Source organism: Pelobates fuscus, chromosome 2 (assembly GCF_036172605.1).
Source record: "Pelobates fuscus isolate aPelFus1 chromosome 2, aPelFus1.pri, whole genome shotgun sequence".
Classification (NCBI taxonomy): Eukaryota; Metazoa; Chordata; class Amphibia; order Anura; family Pelobatidae; genus Pelobates; species Pelobates fuscus.
Genome location: NC_086318.1, coordinates 204,535,753 through 204,560,122, shown reverse-complemented (window position 1 = coordinate 204,560,122; position 24,370 = coordinate 204,535,753). Strand labels below are relative to the sequence as shown.

Genomic DNA, 24,370 nt, shown 5'->3' with positions numbered 1-24,370 from the left:
CCAAATAGATCACATCCACTGCAACACCCTGATCTATATTTCTACTTACTTCCTCGTAGAACGCAATCATACGGTCTCAAAGGCAACATAACCAATCTGGCAAATTTTAATGTGGAAAAAAAGGAAATTCAAGCCTTATATTTGACTTGGTAACCTTTGAAAACAACATAAAACCTGTACATAGTGTTACTGTTATACTCGCTAGACTTTGCTGAACACAAAGATTAGTTTTTCAAAATAGTAAAATTTATCACAACAATTATATCGTCAGTGAAAGTACAGTTTGTGTGTGAAAAATGCTAAATAAAAATGAATTTTTACTGACGATATCATCGCTGTGATATGTTTTACTGTTTTAAACACTAATATATGTGTTCAGCGAAGTCTCCCGAGTAAAACAGTGCCCTCTATGTACAAGTTTTATGGTGTCCTGGAAAGTTACAGGGTTAAATATAGGGTTTGCAAGCTAAATTCTCTGGATTTTTTGCCTGGGTTGTCGGGCAGGTCCATCAGATTGTAATTAATAAAATGACAATTATGTAAAAATATTATATAAATATATTTGTAGAATTTAAATATTATATATATATATTTATATTTAAATTCTACAAATATAATGTAATTAATAAAATGACAATGATGTAAAAATATTATATAAATATATTTGTAGAATTTAAATATATATATATATATATATATATATATATATATTTAAATTCTACAAATATATTTATATAATATTTTTACATAATTGTCATTTTATTAATTACAATCTGACGTATGATAAAGATGAGAGCACTCAATAGATTTCCAAACCAAAAAATATATTTAGGATGTTGCCAATATGGATCAACGTTTCGACCAAACAGGTCTTTATCACCTGTTTGGTCGAAACGTTGATCCATATTGACAACATTCTAAATATATTTTTTTTGTTTGGAAATCCATTGAGTGCTCTCATCTTTATCATACTTTGCATATTCAGCGCAGAGCAGCACCTTGTTTGCTTTTGAGGATTGAGTGCCAGACTTAATGTTTCTCTCTCTCTCTCTCTCTCTATATATATATATATATATATGTATACATGTATATTACTATCAAAATATAGTTAGAACAAATTAAAACCGGTATATAATTTTTTTTTAATTATTTTATTTTTTCCATTTTTTTCAATGTATTTATTGATTATTTTATATATAATTAAGAAAAACATTAAGTCTGGCACTCAATCCTCAAAAGCAAACAAAAAAACTTACACCAAGGTGCTCTGCTCTGAATATGCAAAGTATGATAAAGATGAGAGCACTCAATAGATTTCCAAACCAAAAAATATATTTAGGATGTTGCCAATATGGATCAACGTTTGTACCAAACAGGTCTTTATCACCTGTTTGGTCGAAACGTTGATCCATATTGGCAACATTCTAAATATATTTTTTTTGTTTGGAAATCCATTGAGTGCTCTCATCTTTATCATACTTTGCATATTCAGCGCAGAGCAGCACCTTGGTGTAAGTTTTTTTGTTTGCTTTTGAGGATTGAGTGCCAGACTTAATGTTTCTCTCTCTCTCTCTCTCTCTATATATATATATATATATATATGTATACATGTATATTACTATATTACTATCAAAATATAGTTAGAACAAATTAAAACCGGTATATAATTTTTTTTTAATTATTTTATTTTTTCCATTTTTTTCAATGTATTTATTGATTATTTTATATATAATTAACTTCATTCTAAGTGTATTTTAATATTAATATATATATATTAATATTAAAATACACTTTTATTAATGATGTATGTTTTGTATATACGCGGGGGCGTACAGATTCAAGTACAAATATGTAAAAAAAATTAAAACAGCATACCATTAAACACAGATATATATGACATAAAATAATTTTATATAATTCTACATTCATACATGGAATTTTTCTGCAACTAACTTTTTTTGATTGTTTGTGTACGGGTTTATTTACCCTACTAATTTTCCATTCAAATATAATTTAGTTGCATTTCTGAACAAATGACTGAGATAGCGACTACTGACCTCAATATCAAACTATGTGTTTTAAAAGATAGAAATTACGTAATCAGGTAGCAAGCAGAGCGAAAATATGTTGTGTAAAAAAAAAAAAAAAAAAAAAAAAAAAAGGATCTATGATTCACTGCAAGAGCACACCAGTTAGGTTAAAAAGCAACATTAATGGTAAATATCTTTAAATGTCCTCTTTAGAAAGGCTTTGAGCCAGAAAGTTGTTAATAATTTGAATGATATTCTATTAATGGTGGTTTTATTTTGTAATCACTGTGTTATAATAGGTATTTGATGTTTGGAATAAGAAAGATATTTATGATAAAGGTTGCCTTTTAATCTAATTTATGTGAACCTGTGGTGAATCATATCTGTTGGCTTGACCTTGTGGTAAATCGGGTTGATTGCAGTACTATAATTATTAGCATTTATAATATTCTTATTTATAAAGCACCAACACATTATGTAGCACTGTACAATGGGTGGACTGACTGACATGTATTTGTAACCAGATAAGTGGGAAGAGGGATTGAGGGCCCTGCTCAATGAGCTTACTTGCTAGAAGGAGTGGGGTATAGTGACACAAAAGGTAAGGGTAGGGTAGAAAAGAAGGTTGCTAGGATAGTATTCATTGAAGGTTTTGTGTTTTGTTTTGATTTATATAGCACCAACATATTCTACAGTGCTCTACATTTATATAAAGGGAATAAGGTGAAGAAGGCCCTTGTCAAACCAGCTTACAATTTACGAGTATTTGAGGTAGGCCGAGATATACCGGTGTACATACCTATGTTTTTAACAATTGTGATTGTGGTGAGACAAACACAATAAAACTTCCCACAGTTCAAATACAAAAATTACTGCTATGCATCATCTGCATATCTTAAGTTGGACTTTGAGAAGTCTTTCTGGGGTACAGAAACTCGAGTAATCATGTTTTCACAACTATCCCATAGTTACCAGCTTGATATGCAAATCAGTATATACAGCCATTGTGTTTCAGACGTTATACTAGATTTCTGCAGATCCCATTAGCAATGGACACTATTTTGTAAATATAGGTCTAAATGGAATTGAAACCTGAGTTTCACAGTTCTAAGGCTCTCACTGCTCTAACCAGCCACCACCACACGAGTGCACAACCAAAGAGTTCTTCAAGTAACAGTTTATACAGGTCTCTGTGTAGTATATCAAACAGAAGGGGAGCAGATAATATAACAACATATAATATAATAAGAGGACAGACTGTAGTCTAGAATTTTGTCAGCAACTGATATCACACTGATCTCTTATTGACGGAGTTGGGTACGTATACTGAGTATGTCTAATGAGGAAGTTGCTTTGTGAAAAGAGGGGGCATTGCTACGGAGTCAGAGTTACTCAGCAGTGGGTTTTGTTGGTTGTGTAAGTACCCAGAGTATGACTGGAGTGTCCTTTTAAACTGGCACAAAGGTTGCTTTATTTATTGTTTCCTTTATTATGTGTAGGCTATGTTGCTGATATTCAGAATGTGGAGGGTGGCTATAGGACCTGTTTGCAGTCACCACTTGTCACTTACAGCCTCCATTAGGGTCTTTGCCATAAATACACCCTTGCTGAAATATGAAAGTCACAGCTTGGTGATTAAACCAAGAACCATGGGTTCCTTTCTAGTGTAACATGGGACATATGGTCCATTATTTATTTTGTCCTACTTTCTACCTGGTCAGACTCTGTTGCTATTCTTTACTAGAAAGCTTTTGCCGGCCGCTAATTCCTACACAAGTGCACATGCTCAGGTATGTGTTTCTGTGCTTTACCAGCAGGTCGCTACTATGGAGTGGTTGACAACCCATCTATTGACTGGGGACAAGGACAAATAATCTAATTTAGTGATATATGTCAGGAGAGATATTTGAACAAGGTCAAGCCATTACCTGCATACCTTACCCTTACAGACACATTAAAGAGGAAGGCAGGCAAATTACCTCCTCACAGGTCTTATGTTCCATAGAACTCCTTCAAGGTACTATGCCACCGGAAGGAAGAGTTTATCCTTTGTCTTCCCATGAGCGTTATCATGGAGAATCTTTCGAAAAGAGATTCATACATAGATCTTCCATAGATCTATGCCCTTGCACAGACTATAGAGGACTAAGTAAAATCACGATTAAAAATGCACACCCTGTTCCTCTGATTACTCAGCTATTTGACAGGTTAAAAGGGGCCTCTGTCTTTACTGAGGTAGGATCTGAAGGGTGCATAACCTTGTTCGCATTAAGGAAGGTCATGAATGAAAAACCGCATTCAATACCAGAAGCAAACATTATGAATATACCGTCATGCCTTTTGGTCTTTGTAATGCTCCTGCGGTTTTCCAGGATTTTATTAATGACATCCTCAGGGATTACATACATTCCTTTGTGATTGTGTACTTGGACGACATTCTAATTTACTCCGCTGATGAAAATACACATATACATGTCTCTAGGGTCTTGCAAACACTTCTTAAAAATGGTTTGTACTGTAAACTGGAGAAGTGTTTGTTTGATCAATCAGAAGTCAATTCCTTGTGTTTTGCTATCTGAAATCAGTATGGACCCTAAGAAATTGTCTTCCGTAATGGAATGGCCTTTACCTCAGGGTTTGAAACCTATACAAAGGTTCATAGGCTTTGCGAATTACTACAGAAGATTTATAAAGAATTTCTCTTCTGTCATAGCCCCTATTACAAACCTCACTAAGAAGGGTTCGAACCACTATGCTTGTTCCCCTAAAGCAGCCAAGGCTTTTGAGAGCCTAAAAAGGACTTTTGTTTCTGCTCCTATCCTCAGACATCCAGATCCTAAGCATCCTTTTGTATTGGAAGAGGATGCTTCTGAGATAGGAGTTGGTGCTGTTCTTTCACAGTGCTTGTCCCCTGACCAACCATTGCACCTATGTGGATTATTTTCTAGCAAACTCTCGCAGGCAGAACAATTATGATATTGAGAATAGAGAACTTTTCTCCATTATTGCAGTTTTAAAAAAATGGAGCCATCTACTAGACCTAGATGATTCCCAAGATCCTATCATGGTATTAACCGATTATAAGAAGCCCTTGGAGAGGCTAAAAAGCTGAATTCTAGACGGGCGAGATGGTCTCTCTTCTTGTCCAATTTCATAATTACAAATAGAATGCCAACGCAGATGCTTTGTCCAGGCAGTTTAATGCAAGTAAAGAAGAAAGGCCTAAGGAGAGTTTCATCATTCCCCTGGAAAGAATTGTACCCACAACAGTATTCTCTGTATTCTCTTCATTGTTAAATTGCATCATGTTTTCTCAAGCTGACTCCCTTGATAACAACCCTAACAATAAGTTGATTGTCACCCCTGAGGCCAGAATGGAGGTTATGTAATTTTGTCATGAGAGCAAGCCCACAGGGCATCCCGGTATAATCAAAACCATTAACCTAATTTCTCATGACAACTGGCAGCCATTCCTAAAGGGGAACATAAAAGAATATGTGCAAGCTTATGATATTTGTTCTGCTAACAAAACTGTTCACAGGTTACCTTGTGATTTGCTCCAACCTTTACCCACGAAACCCTGGTCCAATTTTTCTATGGACTTTATTGGGGACCTGCTCCCTTTTAATGGACACACTAGCATTCCTTTTTTCATACTTATAGCCCGTTTCTGGAAGTATTTCTGCTCAGTGATGGGTATTGAGTTGTCCTTCTACTTCGTCTACCATCCTCAGAATAATGGAGCTGCTGAATGTACTAACGTAGTATCTGTGTTGCCTCGATTCACAACATCAAGATGACTGGGTTGACCTGCTTCATTGGGCGGAGTTTGCCCGCAATAGCTCTACTAATGAATCCTCTGGTTCTAGCCCTTTTACGTTGTCTATGGTAGACATCCTGTTGTCCTCATGACTGCGTTCTTGTCATGGAGAATGCCAGCTCTGGATAAGCACTTGGCTGGTTTGCATAGCACTAAGGAGCAGGTACACCAGCTCTTGGTTGATTCTGCTCAGAGACCTCGTGCAGTTCCTTCCTATGTGGTGGGTGACTGGGCGTGGCCTTCTACCAACAACATCCGTCTCCAAGTACCTTCCATTAAGTTTGCTCCTCATCTTACTGGTTCTTTCTGCAAGGTCAAATCTGTTTCATATGCCTTAGACTTTCCTCATTCCATGCGTATGCCTAATGTCTTTTTGCCTGCTGAAATCTCTAATGTGCAATCGTTTTACTCTGCCTTGTGCTCCTCCGCCTCGTGTTTTTGTTGAGGGGGTTGAGGAATACAAGGTCACTGCTATCCTTGACTCTAGATTCCTTAGGGTAGTCTTTGGTACCTTGTCCATTGGAGTTATATAGTCCTGAAGAATGTAGCTGGGTCCTTCACACCCGGTGGGCATATCCTCTCAGGAAGCTTCTGTCACAGACTTACCTGCACCTGGTGCCCACGCCGCTTCCCTCCTTGGGCCGCTAGAGCAGAACGATCCATGCAGCCTGAATATAGAATAGAGTATACTTATCTTCGGCCCTGCGAACAGCTCCCTCCATGCTTCTGTTTTTCCATGTAAAAAGGGTTTAGACGCTGCCGGCTATATTGGCAAGTCTTCTATGTATTCAAATCATGGGACGTCACACACTCCCGCCCACCTGCCCTTAAAGTGATGACATCATCTGGGCGTCCTCATATTGTATCAAACTGGAGTCTCAGACATGGCCTAGACCAATCACAAAGTGTGTTAGCCTAAATAAAGGTAATTTGGGCCCTTGTTCATTGCCCTATCGTGGTTTCTGGTTTGCTTACACGTTAGTGCTTCCAGTGACTCTATATTGATTTCCTGTTGTTGACCTTGTTTTCGTTTTGACTTTGTGAACGTCTAATAACCTGACCTGGCCTTTATGTTGACCAGTGTATTTCTATTATCCTGCCTGGTTTGTTTCTAGTTTATCTGTATATCTGTATTCCTGACCTCAGCTACACTTGACTTTGATTCTGTCTGTTAACCTCGTTTTGTGGGAATTTTCCTACCTGTATGTAAGGGTAATGAAAATCATGACAAATAGTTGCCTACCCCATGGATGGACATTACTAGCTGCTTATGTGTCGAGTGGAAAGCAGATTATGAAGTCTTACAGTGAGATTCCTAAAAAGCTGCACACATACTAATATGCAAAGAAAAAAGAAAAAAAAAAAAAGACTTCCAGGAATTGGTGCATGGGTCATGGTAGCAGTAACCAGTGCTCAATAACATAGTTAGGAAACTGAACCTAGCATGGTCAGTAGAATGGAATTTCCTGTTGTTACTTAATAATTAAACCAGGGGAATAGAGTTAAGGCTGGTGCACAGTAAGATCATAGGGTGTCATGCCTACAAGAGATACCACAATTTACTTTGTTTAACAAACTTAATTCGCACGCAACTCTAACAATGGCAGTTTAACCCCATCTATACTGATCTGTAAAAAACATACACTGATGCAACAAGTCTTTTGACGGAGACAGACCCAATATACATATTAACAGGGTGAGCATGGGAAGTACATGAAGAATATTAAATTTTTTTTGATTTCACATGATTTTTATGGTGTGCAAGACTATATATATTCTTCCTGTTTATAAAAAAAAAATAATTCTAGAAATGTATACAAAATATCGTTCTTTTGATTGCAAACTGGACAGGATACCACCAACTATATTGTAAATTGCTGCAAAATCTGTTTGCCATTTTACGTGATATGTCAGTTAATCAAAACACCAGAAATGTATCTGGTCAAACCACATGTGATCAAATGAGTGTCACTAAAGGGGTGGTCCAGGCCAGGGCCGGATTAACATAGGGGCTGATGGAGCTGCAGCTCCAGGCCCAGGCCCATGGAATAGACCCATTAAAAAAAAAAAATTCACATTACTCGTAGGTTTGCCACTTGACTGGTATTTTATGTATTTATTTGAGGCTGGCTGGCTGGCCGGCCGGGCGGGTATTGCAGCAATACCAGCAATACAAATGCAGATATTTTTCTCAGTATAAACGGAGATTATTCTGCAATACCAGCAGCAGCCAGTAGGGGTCACTGTGTGTGGAGAGAGGCAGGGATAGGAAGTTACAGCATATCCCTCCCTGCCTTTCTACTTACTGACACACGGGGGAGCAGCTACACAGCACAGAGACTCCAGGGGGAAAGCTCCCAGCCTGCAGAGACACACTACAGCTCAGGTAAGTGAAGGATGGGGGGAAAGGCAGCAGGGAGACATGGGGACACTGAGACACTAGTGGACACTGGGTAACATGGGGACATTGGGAGACACAAGGGACACAGTGTCTCCATATGTCCCCATGTCTCTCAGCCAGTGTCCCCTAGTCTCCCAGTGTCCGTAATGTCTCAGTGTCCCCAAGTCTCCCAGTGTCCCCAAATGTATTTGTACCCATGTCTCCCAGTGTCCACATGTGTCCCAGCCAGTGTCCCTAGTGTCTATGTCACCATGTCTCTGTCTCCCGGCCAGTGTCTGTGTCCCCATGTCTCTGTGTCCCTAGTGTCCCCATGTCTTCCAGTGTCCCCAAATGTCTCAGTGTCCACATGTCTCCTAGTGTCCCCATGTCTATGTCCACAAGTGCCCCCATGTTTCCCAGTGTCCACAAGTGTCAGTGTCCCCATGTCTCCCAGCCAGTGTCCCTAGTGTCACAGTGTCCCCATGTCTCCCAGTGTCCCATAATGTTTATGTTCCGTGCCTCTCAGTGTGCCTAGTGTCTTAGTGTCACCAAATGTCTCAGTGTCCCCATGTCTCACAGTGTCTGTGTCTGCTTGTCTCTGTGTCCCCATGTCTCCCAGTGTCTCCATGTCTGTATCCGCAAGTGCCCCCATGTCTCCCAGTGTCCCCAAGTGTCTCAGTGTTGCCATGTCTCGCTGTGTCCCCATGTCTCTCACTGGGAGACTAGGGGACTGGGTGACATGGGGACACTGACACTCTGATACATAGAGACACTGATGCCAGGCTGGCCTTCCAATTCTTTGGACAGACATGCCCCCCTTTTGGACATGTTCGCCCTTTTGGCAATTCTGGTCACGTGATTTGCGTCAGTGGCCCACCCTTTTACCGCGCCCATTGACTTCCTGCTTCACTAGACACTGCTGTTAGGGGGTATGGATTTACTTGAAAGATGAAAGCACAAATTAGATAAAGAGATTAGCATAGAGTATGTGTTTTCTTATAGCTGCATCCTTTGAGTTTCCCTCCCACACCATCTCCATCAGATACATGACGCTTGAGAGGTAAGACTGTTTTAGTGGTTTTGGTCGATAAGATTCTGTAATTAGGCCCCATCATAATTGTCAGCACCAGGCCCACTGGGCTCTTAATCTGGCTCTGGTGCAGGCATATAACCTCTACACTGTAATAGTGTTTATGGTGCCATTTAACTGCAGGTGGCAGCATATTTGACTGGCTTGGCCAAAACAGATGGGTCACTGAGGACCCCACAACCACAACCGGATCCCCGGCTTGGATATTGCTATTATGTCATGTCCACTTTTGTATTAGCAATAATCAATTTCATCCACATTTTAAAACCATTCTTTGGCTGAGTGGATAAGCTGATGCATTTAGCCACTGAAAGGCTTTAATATATAGACAAAATTGCTATTGCAAATGCAGAAGTGGAATTTCTGCTATAACAATACCCCATATCCAAGGTGTGGGTGAATTAGGGATTGCCAGTTTTGATCAAAGACCAAGAACTGGGGAATTGTGGACAAAGCCCAATGGCCTCATAACCACTACATTGGCATGTAGTAGTTATGGTGCCTACCCTACCCCATTATGTTAATACTAGCAAACAGTTGGTATGCATATTGTTACACCATGGTGAGAAACGTGTGCTATACGTGTCACTTTACACAATGTATTAATAAATACACCTGCAGGGTATTTAATCAAACTATGAATCGTAGCAATAGAAAATCTGATTAGCAAAACGTAAGCTAAAACAGCTGATCTAGAAATAATTTCTAACTCAGTCCTTGTCACAGCTTGACTCTTTTAGCCTCAATTTTGCCATTTGGATTTAATTCACAAAAGTTTGGTGTTTAGTAAATAACCTTGCTGGAGTTTTAAACAATATACTTTTTATTTATTGTCCTGGTCCATACTGTACATAGTGCAAACTAACTGACACTTGTGCCTCGTTTCCACTGAGCGGATCGGTTCGGGTTGGTACAGTTTGGAAGGTTTAGAATGGACCAGCCCATTCTGGTGAGCGTTTCCACTGCAAGTCAGACCTTCGGGGCCATGCAGGGTTTAGAAAAAATGCTCTTCCTGTCCACCAATCAATGGATTGTATAGTAGTTCCGCCCTAACCGAACCGTTCCATTTTCTATGGCCCTACATCTGAAGCAGGACCCTGAATGGATTGGTACCGTTCGCATGTATGGACCACTTTCATAATGGAAACACCCAAAATAGCGAACCGTACCGAACTGAACCGAACCGAACCGATCCGCTCAGTGGAAACGAGGCATTGTTGGTGTTTTAACTGCAGAGATCTCTTTTTAATTCTGCTGTTATGAAGCCAAAGTCTGCTATTTTGTTATATGTTGTGCATCACTAGATATGAAATTGACATTATTCTAGGCACAATGACCACTGCTGATTATTTTAGTGGTTATGATGCCATTGGGCTTTAGGCTCGGTCTTTCTTTTTTTGTCGCAGTTTGACATTCGGTCTTCCTGCCATCCCCTCTTCGGTGCAGAAATGAAAGTGACACTGTAGTCACCAGAACAACTACAGCTTAATGTAGTTGTTCTGGAGAGTATAGCATGTTTCTGCAGGCTTTCTCCTGTAAACACTGCCTTTTCAGAAAAAAAAGGCAGTGTTTACATTGCTCCATAGGGACACCTTCAGTGGTAATCACTCAGACGGCCACTAGAGATGCTTCAAAGGTCAGTGCTGCACGTTCAGTGTCTCCACGCTATGCATGGAGATTCCAAACTTACCCCATAGAGATGCATTGATTCAATGCATCTCTACGAGGCGATGATGATTGGCCAGGGTGGCATTTGGCTACACCTCGACTCCTTTGCGGAGATCATCTGAATTGACGATCTCAGCCAAATCAATGCTTTCCTGTATATTAGCCAAGGAGGCAGATTGGTGGCTGGGCTAGTGCCAGCAGAATAAATGTTTTAATAATTTTTAAAGGTGGTCATGAGCCTAAACTGCATTTTTAACACAGTAGGGTCAGGCATACACATTTGTATCCCTGACACTATAGTGTTCCTTTAAGCTTCTGCATCATCAATTGCAAATTGCTAACTGAACAATGGAAAGCCAATATAAGACTTGTTCTTGGTGTAAACAAGGCTTGACTTTCCTCTACTGAGTAGATCAGGGCTAGTCAATCTTTTAATACCTACCACCCACTTTTGTATCTTTGTTGATGGTAAAATGTAATACCGCCCACCAGTGCCACAGTAAATAATTTTGTAGTGCAAGTGCCATTTTTTCTTTAGAAAGGAGTTAAAAAAAAAAGTACTTAAATGTATCTATTTTTTCCCTTTTTTCTATTCTACTTTTTTTTTCTATGTGTGTCTGTGAGGTACTGTGTGTGTTGGAGGGGGACAATGCGTGTGAGGGGTGTGAAGGGTGCATAGGTGGGTGAGATGTGAAAAAAATGTCTCTCCCTCCCTTCTTTTTACCTTTTACAAGTGAGGTGGGACATAATGCTGCAAGCCCTGGTGGTCCAGTGGTGGCATGTTCACTTTAGCTTGCAGCTTCTCCAGCTGCAGGTTGACTCTCCTACCCTCCTGCGAGCACAGCACTGTATTGGAGCGTTGCCATGGTAACGTGCGGCAATGCTCCGACCAGCCTGCTCGCGGGTGGAACACAGAGCCTCCCAGGCCCTTCCCTCCCTCTGCTGGAACTAAGCCCCAGCAGGCCGGTGAGGGAGATCTTTGATCTCCTCACCAGCCCGAGAGGGCTTACAGCAAGGCTGGCTCTGCATAGGCCATCAGGGGAGATGAAAGGAACTCCCCTGCCGGCCTTGGTCCACAGCCATCCAGATCCACTGGGCATTTTCTGCAGAATCCACCACCGCCCACCTGAAATTCCAAACTGCCCACTAGTGGGCGGTAGACACCAGGTTGACTACCCCTGGACTAGATGCTTTAACCCCTTAAGGACACATGACGTGTTTGACATGTCATGATTCCCTTTTATTCCAGAAGTTTGGTCCTTAAGGGGTTAAAAAGGTCACTACAAGGACAGTTTCCACTTATGCATTATGGATAGTGCAAAGACCTCCCTGTCTCTATTTTCCTTCATCCTATTCATCAATGCCTCAGAGATTTTCTAATATCCCTGCAGCTATATGCAGCTCAATTTGTTATGGCTTTCCCTAACCCATGTAAGATTTTAAACTACATGCATAAGTTGTAAACCTCTAGCATAAGCAGCTGTGAGCTGTTTCAATATCGAAATATGAATGAAGCTACTCTGTAAGTTAACAGAACCCACATTGATTTGTCTTTTAACATAAGAAGTTGTTTCAGTATTTTTTTCAAAAAGTACTTCACACAGAGAGTGTTATAATCACCTTTTTGGCGGCAGGTTTCCAATCAAAATCATATGTATATTGTACTAACCAAAAACACACAACCCTGATCAAACAGTAACTTATCTTCAGCGTAAAGTCTATTGTATGCATTCTTTGGAAGGCCGAATAATAAATATTCAATAACTTAAGACAGAGTTCTTCACCCAGACAATAAATTCACAGACCAATACAGATAACACACACAACCAGTCACAGTGCTTGATGAAAGAGAAAATAGAAATGTAATCCTAGTATTAATTAATCACTAGTATTTGTTGCTTTTGCAGTGATGCCTTCAAAATCAGTTTTTTTTGGCAAGTTCAATATATAAATCTCTCAACCAATCTTGTTCTTCCGATTTGAGGAGCAAACTGAGAAGTTTTGGATATGTAACCTATTTATGTGGATAGTTGAGATGATTTGTTTTGATAGGTGATTGGGTGGTGCTGCCTACACTCACACTGCTTTTTAAAAGATTTGGTGCTTTAAACAGGTTATCAATGGGGTTCCTGAATGGGAAGCCATGGGCACTAGCATTCCTGTGGCTTAACCATCTTTTAAAAATGATTGCTTTGAACACATTGGCAGAATAGCACTGTGTAACATTCACATTCAAATTCAAAGTCCGTTCCTAAAACATTCCTTGCTTGCAAATTTTGTCCCACAACTAACCTTTGCTTTAGAGGACAAACCACGCAGATTGAGACGAGACGAGGACAGCATCTGCACTGCTTCCTGAGGATTAGAAGTACTCTTGCTGCATCTTATCGCCACTGAAAAAGGACAGGGTATGGACAAAGTGTCATTATTAAGAGCACATATATTGTTATACAATTTATCATGTTTAGGTGTAGGGATCGACCGATATTGATTTTTTAGAGCAGATACCGATCATCTGTGAACTTTCAGGCAGATAGCCGATAGCTTACTGATATTCTGTACATTTACCATATTTTTTATTTTTTTTTGCAAATCTTTTTTTATTAAGTGGTAAATGCACAAAATATACATGCCAGTTAGATTTTTTTTTTTCATGTTTTCAAGAATATTTATGTGTGTGTGTGTAGTGGATGCAGTGTGTGTGTTTGTGTAGTGGATGCAATGTGTGTGTTTGTGTAGTGGATGCAGTGTGGGTAGTGGTTGCAGTGTGTCTGTGTAGTGGATGCAGTCTGCTTGTTTGTGTAGTGGATGCAGTGTGTGTGTGTGTGTGTTTGTGTAGTGGATGCAGGGTTGTGTGTGTAGTGGATTCAGTGTGTGTGTGTTTGTGTAGTGGATGCAGTGTGTTTATGTGGTAGGAACTCCCCTCCCCACCCCCCATTCCCCTGTACCTCTCCCTTCTTTTTTAGTGGTCCCTACCCCAGTGTTCCTTTTCCCTTCCCTCCCTGTGCCTGAGTGTCCTCTCTTAATGTTCCTCTCTCCCCCCTGGTGTTCTTCACTCTCCTCTCCTGTCCCATAGTGTTCCTTACCACCCCCCCCCCTTACATAGTGTTCCTTTCCATCTCCCCTCCCCCATTTTGTTCCTTACCACCTCCCTTCCCCCATAGTATTCATTACCACCCTACCCCCTGTCCCATAGTGTTCTACCACCCCTGTCCCATAGTGATCCTTAACACCCACCCCCCCATCCCATAGTGCCCCTCTCTCTCCCCTCCTTGGTCCCTGGTGTGTCTCCTGGTAGCGTGGCCGAGCGGAGCAGTGCGCACCGTGGTACAGGAGATTCAGTCTCCTGTACCCGGCCGGACTGACAGGAAGTGCTCTCTCAGTGAGCACTTCCTTTCAGTCCAGCCGGGTACAGAAAACATAAGTTCCTGTACCACGGTGCGCACTGCTCCACTCGGCCACGCTAGATCTAGCTCCCCCCAAAAATTATTGGACGATAATAACGCAAAACCGATAATCGGTCGATCCCTATTTAGGTGCTATGGACTGTAACTGCAATCCTGACTGAGGGTTACTGTCCACAGCATATTACTCTAAGTACCAGTTAATCCTGCAAAGTACCCTGCAAGTACTCTGAATCCTGTGGTTGCCTGCCTATATTTTCTCTAGGGTAACCAAGAATCATTCAAACAGGAGATAATTGGGTTATACCAATCTTTGATTTGGACATATTTTTTTCCTTTTCTTCCATTTTCATCTGCAACTAATCCCAATATTCACTGTACCATTCAAACCAGCAAAGTACTCAATAGCTGCATAAATAACTGCATATTACGTATAACTTGCCTGCATGTTTTCAAATATAATCTTATACATTTGCATATTAATATTTAGGGAGATTACTGGCTAAAATTTACATTGTGCACTTCACATGTTTTTCCCCTCCCCCTTTCTTGCTCAACTCCACAATGCACTTAAAAAAATGTGTACATCAAAGAGAGAGGGTAATATTAGGGTGTAGTACATCCTAATATTACCCTCTATCTTTCCTTCTCTTCTTAGCTCCACTTTAACTAGCAACTGACCCTTATATTTAGGAAGCATTATCTCACACACCCTATGTACAGTCTACCTTTATAGCATACCTCTACAGGTGTCTAAATCTCACTTAATTACTTATTTAACAACTTCACAATTTAACAACTTTTGAAATGCCCCCTATATGTCTCATGCTATAAATGACCTAAAACCTATTGTCTCAACTCCCCCTCATAATCTTAAAAGAACACTCCAAGCACCATGACCATGCCAGCCCTCTGCCAGGTGTGCCCTCCAAGTGTCAGTTGTTAAATGATTTAAGAACAGTTTGACAACTTATCTGGGGTCTGCCAGGCTCTGGTCACGTCTATCTTTCTGGACAAAAGTTCCTTACAGAGAGCTAGTGTGATTGATTAGGATGGTGGAACTCAACCGCAGGGAACAGCACACCCTTACTAACACGACCCCCAGGGGAGGCCTGGAGGTGGAGCCAGTATCCTAATAAGTCTGTGGTGGCACTGGGGCTTGATGTCTATTTTATATCTACTTTGAGCCATCCATATATATACTAGAGGACGGTGCTCTTTATCACTTAGTATTTTCACAAAGTATTCAGCAGGTTTGGTTTGTGTAATGTAAAGGAAAAAACACTAGTGGTGTAGAAGCTTGGGTCAAAGGTATTCAACAAGTAAGGAAAAAAAAAAAACGTAGTCAGGATTTGTAGGGTTATGATTTGTTCCATATTCTGTAGCACTTTAGCGAGGAGCCTGCCTGTGAGGTTCAAATCTAGCAATTACAGCACTTTTATACAAAGTACATTAAACAAGCTTGTGAGTTTATAATCGTAAAGAAACACTTGAAGCACCGATGTAGTAGCCAGTCCTGGCACTCTACCAGTGTAAATATCCCGACCTTAACCCTAGGCCAGACATAGGCAAACCTTCGGCACTCCAGATGTTGTGGACTACATCTCCCATAATGCTCTTACACCCAGAATGCTGGCAAAGCATCATGGGAGGTGTAGTCCAAAACATCTGGAGTGCCGAAGGTTGCCTATGTCTGGCCTAGGGTTAGGGTCGGGATATTTACACTGGTAGAGTGCCAGGACACTCCTAGCACCCTGGCTACTACATCGGTGCTTGAAATGTTTCTTTACGATTATAAACTCACAAGCTGGTTTAATGTACTTTGTATAAGAGTGCTGTAATTGCTAGATTTGAACCTCACAGGCAGGCTCCTCGCTAAAGTGATACAGAATATGGAACAAATCATAAATTATACTTACTTGTTACATTTAACAAAAGAACAATATTGCACATCAATTACATGAGATCCTAGGAATATTAGCACATGCCTTAATTCCTTAAATCATTTCTAAATGACCATAACAGTGAAGTAATATGTCCCTTCCTCTTCACATTGTATTCACTGGCACTCAGACAAACTCTAATGCTGATGGCAGGAAGTAACTCACACAGAAAGTAATTGCAGGATGCTTGCTGGCACTATTAATTAATCAATTATATCAGAGAAAAACTACAGCAAGAAAACTCATTGAGCCTTATAGGGAAGTAAAGCAAATAGCAGGCTTTACACACTACAGCAAATTAAATATGACATTTCTATATTTGTCTAAATGGATTTGTTATGTGACTGTGGCAGAGCCAGACTCTCTCCCCAGGCTATGGAATGTGGCACAATGACTTAGATTAGCTATTATGAGGTTCATACCCCAATACTTGCTCATGAACCTAGTGACCACTTTACTACAGGGTAAAATGGAATGTTGTGACTATCTGGTGGTGAGCATTACTAAATAAATATTTCAGCATATATGCAATATTATTATTTATAGTTATTTACTCAGAATTTAAGTGAATATAATTTTATATAATTGTATATTATTGGACGTTGCAGTATAAATGAAAGCTGTTGACTGTTTTGTTTTTACATATGGTCTCTTAGAGAAGAAGAAAAAAAGAATGCCTTCAGTAGTTTGAGAAAAAAAAATGGACATTTTAAAATGTATAAAATAAATATAAACTGACTCCTAATACAACACATCAGATGTGTAACCTTAATGTGTATAATGGCTGAGCTTATGGTTATTTTATATCTATTTTAAGTCCTCCACTTATATACTGTTTATCACTTAGTATTTTCACAAGGTATTCAGCAGGTTTGGTTTGTGTAATGTAAAAGAACAAACCCACACTAGTGGTGTAGCAGCTCGGGTCTGACATGGATTTTATTCCCCATTTTTTAAAATATTTCAGTATATTTTACAATGTAAGCTTCATGCCATTTTTCTTCCAAGTGGCAACTGCGATACTTTAAATGTAATCCCTTAAAGCCATTAGGGCATTGGATGTTGTCCTGCATAAAGTGGCCTTAAAAACCTGTAGGGCAGCATAGAACACCCTGCAGATATGGTGTGTGAAGGGTTAAATATCTGCTCACACCAGAGAGCCCAAGGTATCAATAGATACCTGAGGCTCCCATCTGTCTGCTGCGGACATTTTAGTGGCCCCAGACTTTTAGATGAAGTTTTTGCAGTTTTGGAAGCCCCATGGTACAAACAGCTCTTTAAAGAGGTTATACCCTCTTAATGTGCTGCGGCCATTTAAAGTGGCTCTTTAAATAGCCATTTAAATGGCTCAAAATAGATTGTGGTGTGAACAGAGTTATTCTTGCTCACATCATTAACACCAGGTATCCAATGATATCATGTTAGTCAACTGACACCATTTTAGTGGCCCCAGAGTGATTGATCAGCTATGTGCAGCGCTGTAAGTCAGTGCTGCATAGAGCCCTTTAACTCCATTCATAAAACTGTGGCTGAACTCAATCTGTTTTTCTGGGGTGTAGGCAGTTTTGGCGAGAATCTCCAGGGTTTGAATAGACCCTAGCAAAGTCTCCCAGTCTGTTTACAGCCAATTGGGACTGGTTTTAACAGCTGCCCAGCACTGATTTTTATATAATCGCTGAGTACCAGGCTCATTCAGAATTACACTGAAAACGGCTAGTAGATGGTGGCAATATACCATGTAAGCAGTGTGTTACCTTAGGGTTACATTTAGGAGTAAGGTAGGGTTATACTTCGTATTGGAGTAGCATTAGTTGTAGGGTTAGGGTAAGGGCTAATTGTTTGTATGGGTTAATGTTGTTTTAGGGTTAGAAATAGTGTAGAGTTGAGGTTAAGTGTAAGGTTATGGAAGTCATATGGGTAGAGTCAGTATAAGTGTTGTAATAGCATTAGTGTGGTGTTGGTATAGGGTTAACATTAATTGTATTATATATATATATATATATATATATATATATATTTAAACCAATTAGATCCTAAACATATTCAGCATTTAACAATCAGGACTGATAGATGAATCTATTTTGAGTTATTGTCAATTAGTTGCACTGGATGTGTAAAAATTATCATAAGCAAAAATGTGTATATGTGTGTGGGGATGCATTTTTTTCTCTCCAGTTTTTAAGATTTTATTCGCACATAAAGTTGTGTTAGGTGGACATATAGGATTATAAATGAAAGCCCTTTCTGTCCTTTAAAAATTAGAATAATATGTATGGGGACACTTGAAGAGAAACCTTTAAATTCGGGTGGAACAAACAATATCTCAAATTCAAGGTTTTGTTTGGTTAAGAACATGGACAATTGCCTCCGTCCTTAAGGGTTTAAACTTGCTGTAAAGTAGTGCATTGTACGCCCTTACCAACTGTTTCTGAAATTATATAATATATCTAGTCAACACAGGAAAATTTATTTATTTTGGGAAAGGTCCTGGCTAGATCTAAATTTAAACTCCATCCATGGGATGAAGCACTGCACTGTTAAAGGAACATTCCAAGCACCATAACCACTACAACTTGCTATAGTGAGGGCCCTGTCATCTGGTTACAATTACATGTTTGTTAGTCCACCCATTCTACAGTGCTACGGAATTTGTTGACCCTTTATAAATACTAACAACAGTAGTTATGATGTGAGCAATGACCCTCCCCCCCCCCCATGTAAGTAGTCAAGCCGCTTGCTAACTTGCGTCCGCAGGAACCTGCCCCCTTCTGATCATGTGTGTCAGATTCTGATAAGCAGAATATTCAGAACACTATAGTCACCTAAATTACTTTAGCTAAATAAAGCAGTTTTAGTGTATAGATCATTCCCCTGCAATTTCACTGCTCAATTCACTGTCATTTAGGATTTAAATCACTTTGTTTCTGTTTATGCAGCCCTAGCCACACCTCCCCTGGCTATGATTGACAGAGCCTGCATGGAAAAAAAAAAAAAAACGGGTTTCACTTTCAAACAGATGTAATTTACCTTAAATAATTGTATCTCAATCTCTTAATTGAACTTTAATCACATACAGGAGTCTCTTGCAGGGTGTAGCAAGCTATTAACATAGCAGGGGATTAGAAAATCTTAATTAAACAGAACTTGCAATAAAGAAAGCCTAAATAGGGCTCTCTTTACAGGAAGTGTTTATGGAAGGCTGTGCAAGTCACATGCAGGGAGGTGTGACTAGGGTTCATAAACAAAGGGATTTAACTCCTAAATGGCAGAGGATTGAGCAGTGAGGCTGCAGGGGCATGTTCTATACACCAAAACTGCTTCATTAAGCTAAAGTTGTTCAGGTGACTATAGTGTCCCTTTAAGCTCTGTAGTAAAGAGCCAGCTAAATGGCCTGAATATTAGCTGATCGCTCTCAGTCAATGAGCTAAGCCCTGCACTGCAGAACTTTAGAAAACCCCTTAACAACATTAGGATGTCCAAGAAAGCATGGGCTTTAATACCGTTAGGACATACAAATTCTAGGTTTTGTGTGGGTTCAGAACTTTGGTCATTACCTCTGTTGTTAAGGGGTAAATAGCAGGAACTGCATTTATATCCTGGGATAAATGTTTTTCGTAGCAAACATTTTCATTCAGATGCTAGTTTTATTTTAAAAAAAAAAATACATCTGTTGAATGGCATAACATTTTTGGAGAGGACTTGCTGAATGAAATGAAACATGAACACTAGTTATGTCTTCAAACACTGTCTTACAAATGATTGTATAAAACAAGTCTGGGAATTCAGAAAATGTAAGAAATTGCTGACCTATGCAAGCATATATGTAGGTACTGAAAACTTGAAAATAAGCATACACTCACCATGTGCAAGGTCAACTGCCCTTTTTACAATTTCCTTGAATGAAGTAATATCATGCTCCCATCCAGTTTTTTGCATTTCACACTTGTAAGCTTTGGTCAGAAACTGTAAGGCCTACGAAAAGAGATATGTTTTTCAGTTACACAGATATATAGGGCTTAATTCTATATAGTCTATAAACCACTTGGAAGAAACACTGATAGGTAAGAGAGTTACTAAATCAGGGAAAATCTCAAGGCCCACCTAACATATGTACTAAAAATGTGCAAAACAGCTCACTTGGGTACAATTGTTCTATAAAAATGGGAGTTGAGCAAAATATTAATCATGCCTTAATCTACCGTTATTGTAAAAATCCTTGTTTTTCCTGTAGGAAAGGTAGTTTGGCATCGGCATGAGTGGATATGTCACAATAGAAGAAGTTGAAGTCGTATTCAATACCGTGGGTTAACAATCCAGTTAAAGTGAGAGTTTTGTGTCATGATCTGAAAAGTGATTCAAAGTTGTAAAAGTGGGCAAAAACTATGGAAACCAGTGGAGTCAGCAGGCACATTTCATCGGCAATTGCCAATTCCAACTATAACTTTTAATGGAGCAAGTCCTAGATGTCACAGCAGGGCATCCTTTTTATTGCACTAGGCCGAGAATATTCCACATGTTTCCCCCAGAAAAAAAATAATGTTGACATTTTGAACAAGGCTGTAAAATGAACTGGTGAATTACAACTCCCAGAATCCTTAACCAGTCGCAGGTTCACTAAAATGCCGTTTTAGTGAACCAGAATTCCGCACTTATTAGACCATATATACCCCCACTGTTTTGTTTTTTAGGAAGAAAGAATAAAGATAAAATACTAGGCATTGGGAATTGCAGCTGTGTGACAGATGTTGTACTCCTTTTTTTCTCAACAGAGAGCGGATTATAACTTTGCTGCTAGAAAAAAAAAGCAGTCTAGACGTCCAGATATGACCCATGTTACTCAACAATTAGAGCTAATCAAAACAGTTCTTTGGGGGAAGAAACGCACATCAGTCAGACAGCATAATTTTGTCAGTATGGCTCTCCCGCACTGACAAAACGATAAACTAGAAAAGAAAAGGCATTTCTCTACACAGAGCTGATAAATGGGGAAATCAATTTGAACTATGACAAGAAAATGGTTATGGTGATTGCGGGTTAAAGGCTTATTTTGTCATAAATTTCCAATTAACAAGTAAGAGTATTGACAAGAGACGAGCACTAGCCTGAGCCTTAAAACAAGAGCCCTAATGCTGGCTGATGTGGTTACACCCCAATATATATTACTATAAGCAGTGTATATGCTAAAAGATAATCCGATTTACAATACAAATATCATTTGGATCTAATTGGGAAAAAAAAGAGCAAATTTCAGTGAAACGAACCAATACATGTTTATTCCCCCAAGACAAACAAAAACATCACATGTAGAGTCTAAATTGACCCAGGCCTTCTCAGCATTTTACGATTTTGATAAAAGAGCTCGAAAGCTTTTAGGAGATGCTAAGTGAGCAGTGTTTTTTTTTTTTGTAATTCTTTATTTTGCAATGACACAAGACAAGACTTGTACAGTTTGGCTCATGCAAGAGCCCCACATTTCGTTGGGTTATGGTTACATAGTTTGCTGAAACATTAATACATGAGCCCAAAGAAGGGCAGCTCTTATTTGCGTACCTGCGTCCTGTACCAAGCATCATCGTTTTAGTAACATAAAAAACAAAACAAAACAAAACAAAACACGTAATATTTTGCGATGACACAAAGCATGACATGTGTGGTTTGGCTCACGCAAGAGCCCCATTTTACGTTGGGTTATGGTTACACTGTTAGCTGAAGCATTAATACATGAGCCCAAAGTAGGGCAGCTCTCGTTTGCGTACGTGTGTCCTGTACCAAGTGTCTTCGTTTTAGTAGCATAAGAGACAAAACACATGATAGTTCCAGGTGTCATCGTTTTGTTAACAGAAAAACAACACAAGACAGAAACACGTGATATTCTGCAATGACACATAGTAAGGCTTGTATGATTTGGCTCATGCAAGAGCCCCATATACCGTTGGGTTATGGTTACACAGCTTGCTGGTGTATTAATACATGAGCCCAAAGTAGGGCAGCTCTCAATTGCGTGCCTGTGTCATGTACCAAGTATCATCGCTTTAGTAACATAAAAATAAAACTAAACAAAATTTGTGAAAACAGAACATAACTTTGTAAAAGACCTGGGCCGGGGTACCGGTATCCCGGACCCGTGGAGGTCGAGTGGGATGGGGGAAGAGGGGGTGCATCCTGGTCGCCAGTCCGATCATGGCAGTAGATCAGTCTGGTTATGAAGCCTATCTATTTAGGTAGTCTTCCCATAGTTCCCATGTCTTGGCAAAAGCTTTTGTGGAGCCACGTACTCTGGCCGTAAGGTCGTCCATGAGAGGGCAGTCTTTGATTTTGGATATAACTGAGGATATTGGGGGAGGGTCTGGCTTTAACCATGTTTGGGCCAGGGCCCTTCTGGCTGCTAGGGTCATTTTGTTGAGCAGGCGTTGGGCCGACATGGGCCAGTCATCTACAGGCCTGGCTAGGAGAAAGGTCCAAGGGTTTAATACAATATGTCTGTCTATGACTTGAGAGATCAATGCTTGGATTGCTGTCCAGTAGGGTTTTAGCTTGGGGCAAGTCCACCACATGTGAACATAGGTCCCTTTTTCACCGCAATTGCGCCAGCATAGATCATTGGGTGTCTTTTTCATGTGGTAGAGTTGCACCGGGGTGGTGTACCACCGGAGCATTGTTTTATAGGACTGTTCCTGCATTGTCACACATATTGAGGTTTTAGTATTCGCCTCCCATATATCCTGCCAGTCAGTGCCTTCTAAGGTCTCCCCTAAGTCAGATTCCCATCTATCAGTGTAGTGGAGTGTTCCCCATTCTTGGGTGGAGGAGCAGAGGTGGGAGTACAACTGTGAGATCATGCCCTGTTGGTATCGTTCTGCGTGACAGATCCTTTCAAAGAAGGTCTGTTTGGTTTTAGCGGCTCTTTTCACGGTCTCTAGGGTGGCGTAGTGGCGCAGTTGGATATACCGAAAAAAGTCGGCTGGGGTTAGGGTAGTTCTGGTTTGTAGGTCTGCAAAGGGGACTATCGTGTCTCCTATGTATAGGTGAAGGACCCTTTGGAGGCCCGCTCTTTCAAGGCCTTTAAAGTCCCTGGGTCGCATACCCGGGGTGAAGGCCCTGTTTCTTAATATAGGGGTGAGGTGGTGGTTGTCAAACCGTATTTTATGGCCGTTCTGTCCCACAAGTGAATGGAGTTAGTGATGGCTGGGCATGTTGTTCTGGGGAGTGCCCTGTCTTCCCTGGGTGTCCAAATGTAGAATTGTGGGAGATCTGATTGCATGAGTGCTGATTCGAGGTCCACCCACCTTCTGGTATCTGGGGGGGTGTGCCACATCGCTATTTGGGATAGTTGGGCTGCTAAGTAGTAGAAGTAGAGGTGGGGGAGTCCCAGGCCTCCTCTCGGCTTGGGGCGGTAAAGTATGTTGCGGGCTACTCTGTGCCTTTTGTTTTGCCATATGAAGCGGTCTATTGTCCGCTGGAGTGGTATTAAGTCCTGTTTAGTGACTGGTATGGGCAGGGCTTGAAATAGGAATAGGATGCGGGGTAGGACATTCATCTTGATCGAGTGGATCCTCCCTATCCACGATATTGGTTTGTCCGTCCATGTTTCCATGTCCTTAATGAGTTTGGCTATGAGCGGTGTATAATTTAGGTTGTATAGCATTGTAGGATCTGCCGGTAGCTTTATACCGAGGTATGTGAGTGCGGTGGTCGATATGCTAATGTGGTACTCTGATGCGATTTGGCGTATGGCCGATTGTGTGAGATGTAAAGGGAGGGCGCTGGATTTCTCCATGTTGACTTTGTATCCCGATAGCTCACTATACGTCTGGAGGAGGGGCAGTAGAGCTTGCATGGAGGGGATAGGGTTGGTTAAGGTGAGGAGTACATCGTCCGCGTACCCGGAGACCAGAAATTCCTGGTTTCCTATCGTGGCTCCTGTTATTTCTGGGTGTTCTCTGATTGCTTGGAGGAGGGGTTCGAGGGTGAGCGCAAATAGTAAAGGGGAGAGTGGGCAACCTTGTCGGGTGCCATTGCTTATGTCAAAGTGAGG

General features: G+C 40.4%; 1 protein-coding gene across 3 annotated transcripts in view; it reads right to left on the bottom strand.

Annotated features, from left to right (window-relative positions):
• Nucleotides 1-24,370, bottom strand: part of TTC27 (tetratricopeptide repeat domain 27) — a 559,369-nt gene that overhangs the window by 20,573 nt on the left and 514,426 nt on the right. For all 3 annotated transcript variants that reach the window (XM_063443110.1, XM_063443111.1, XM_063443112.1), the window contains 2 exons: nt 20,196-20,307; nt 13,281-13,381 (listed from right to left, as the gene is read on the bottom strand). In XM_063443110.1, the coding sequence (XP_063299180.1) occupies nt 13,281-13,381; nt 20,196-20,307 (213 nt within the window). The remainder of the gene's footprint in view (nt 1-13,280; nt 13,382-20,195; nt 20,308-24,370) is intronic.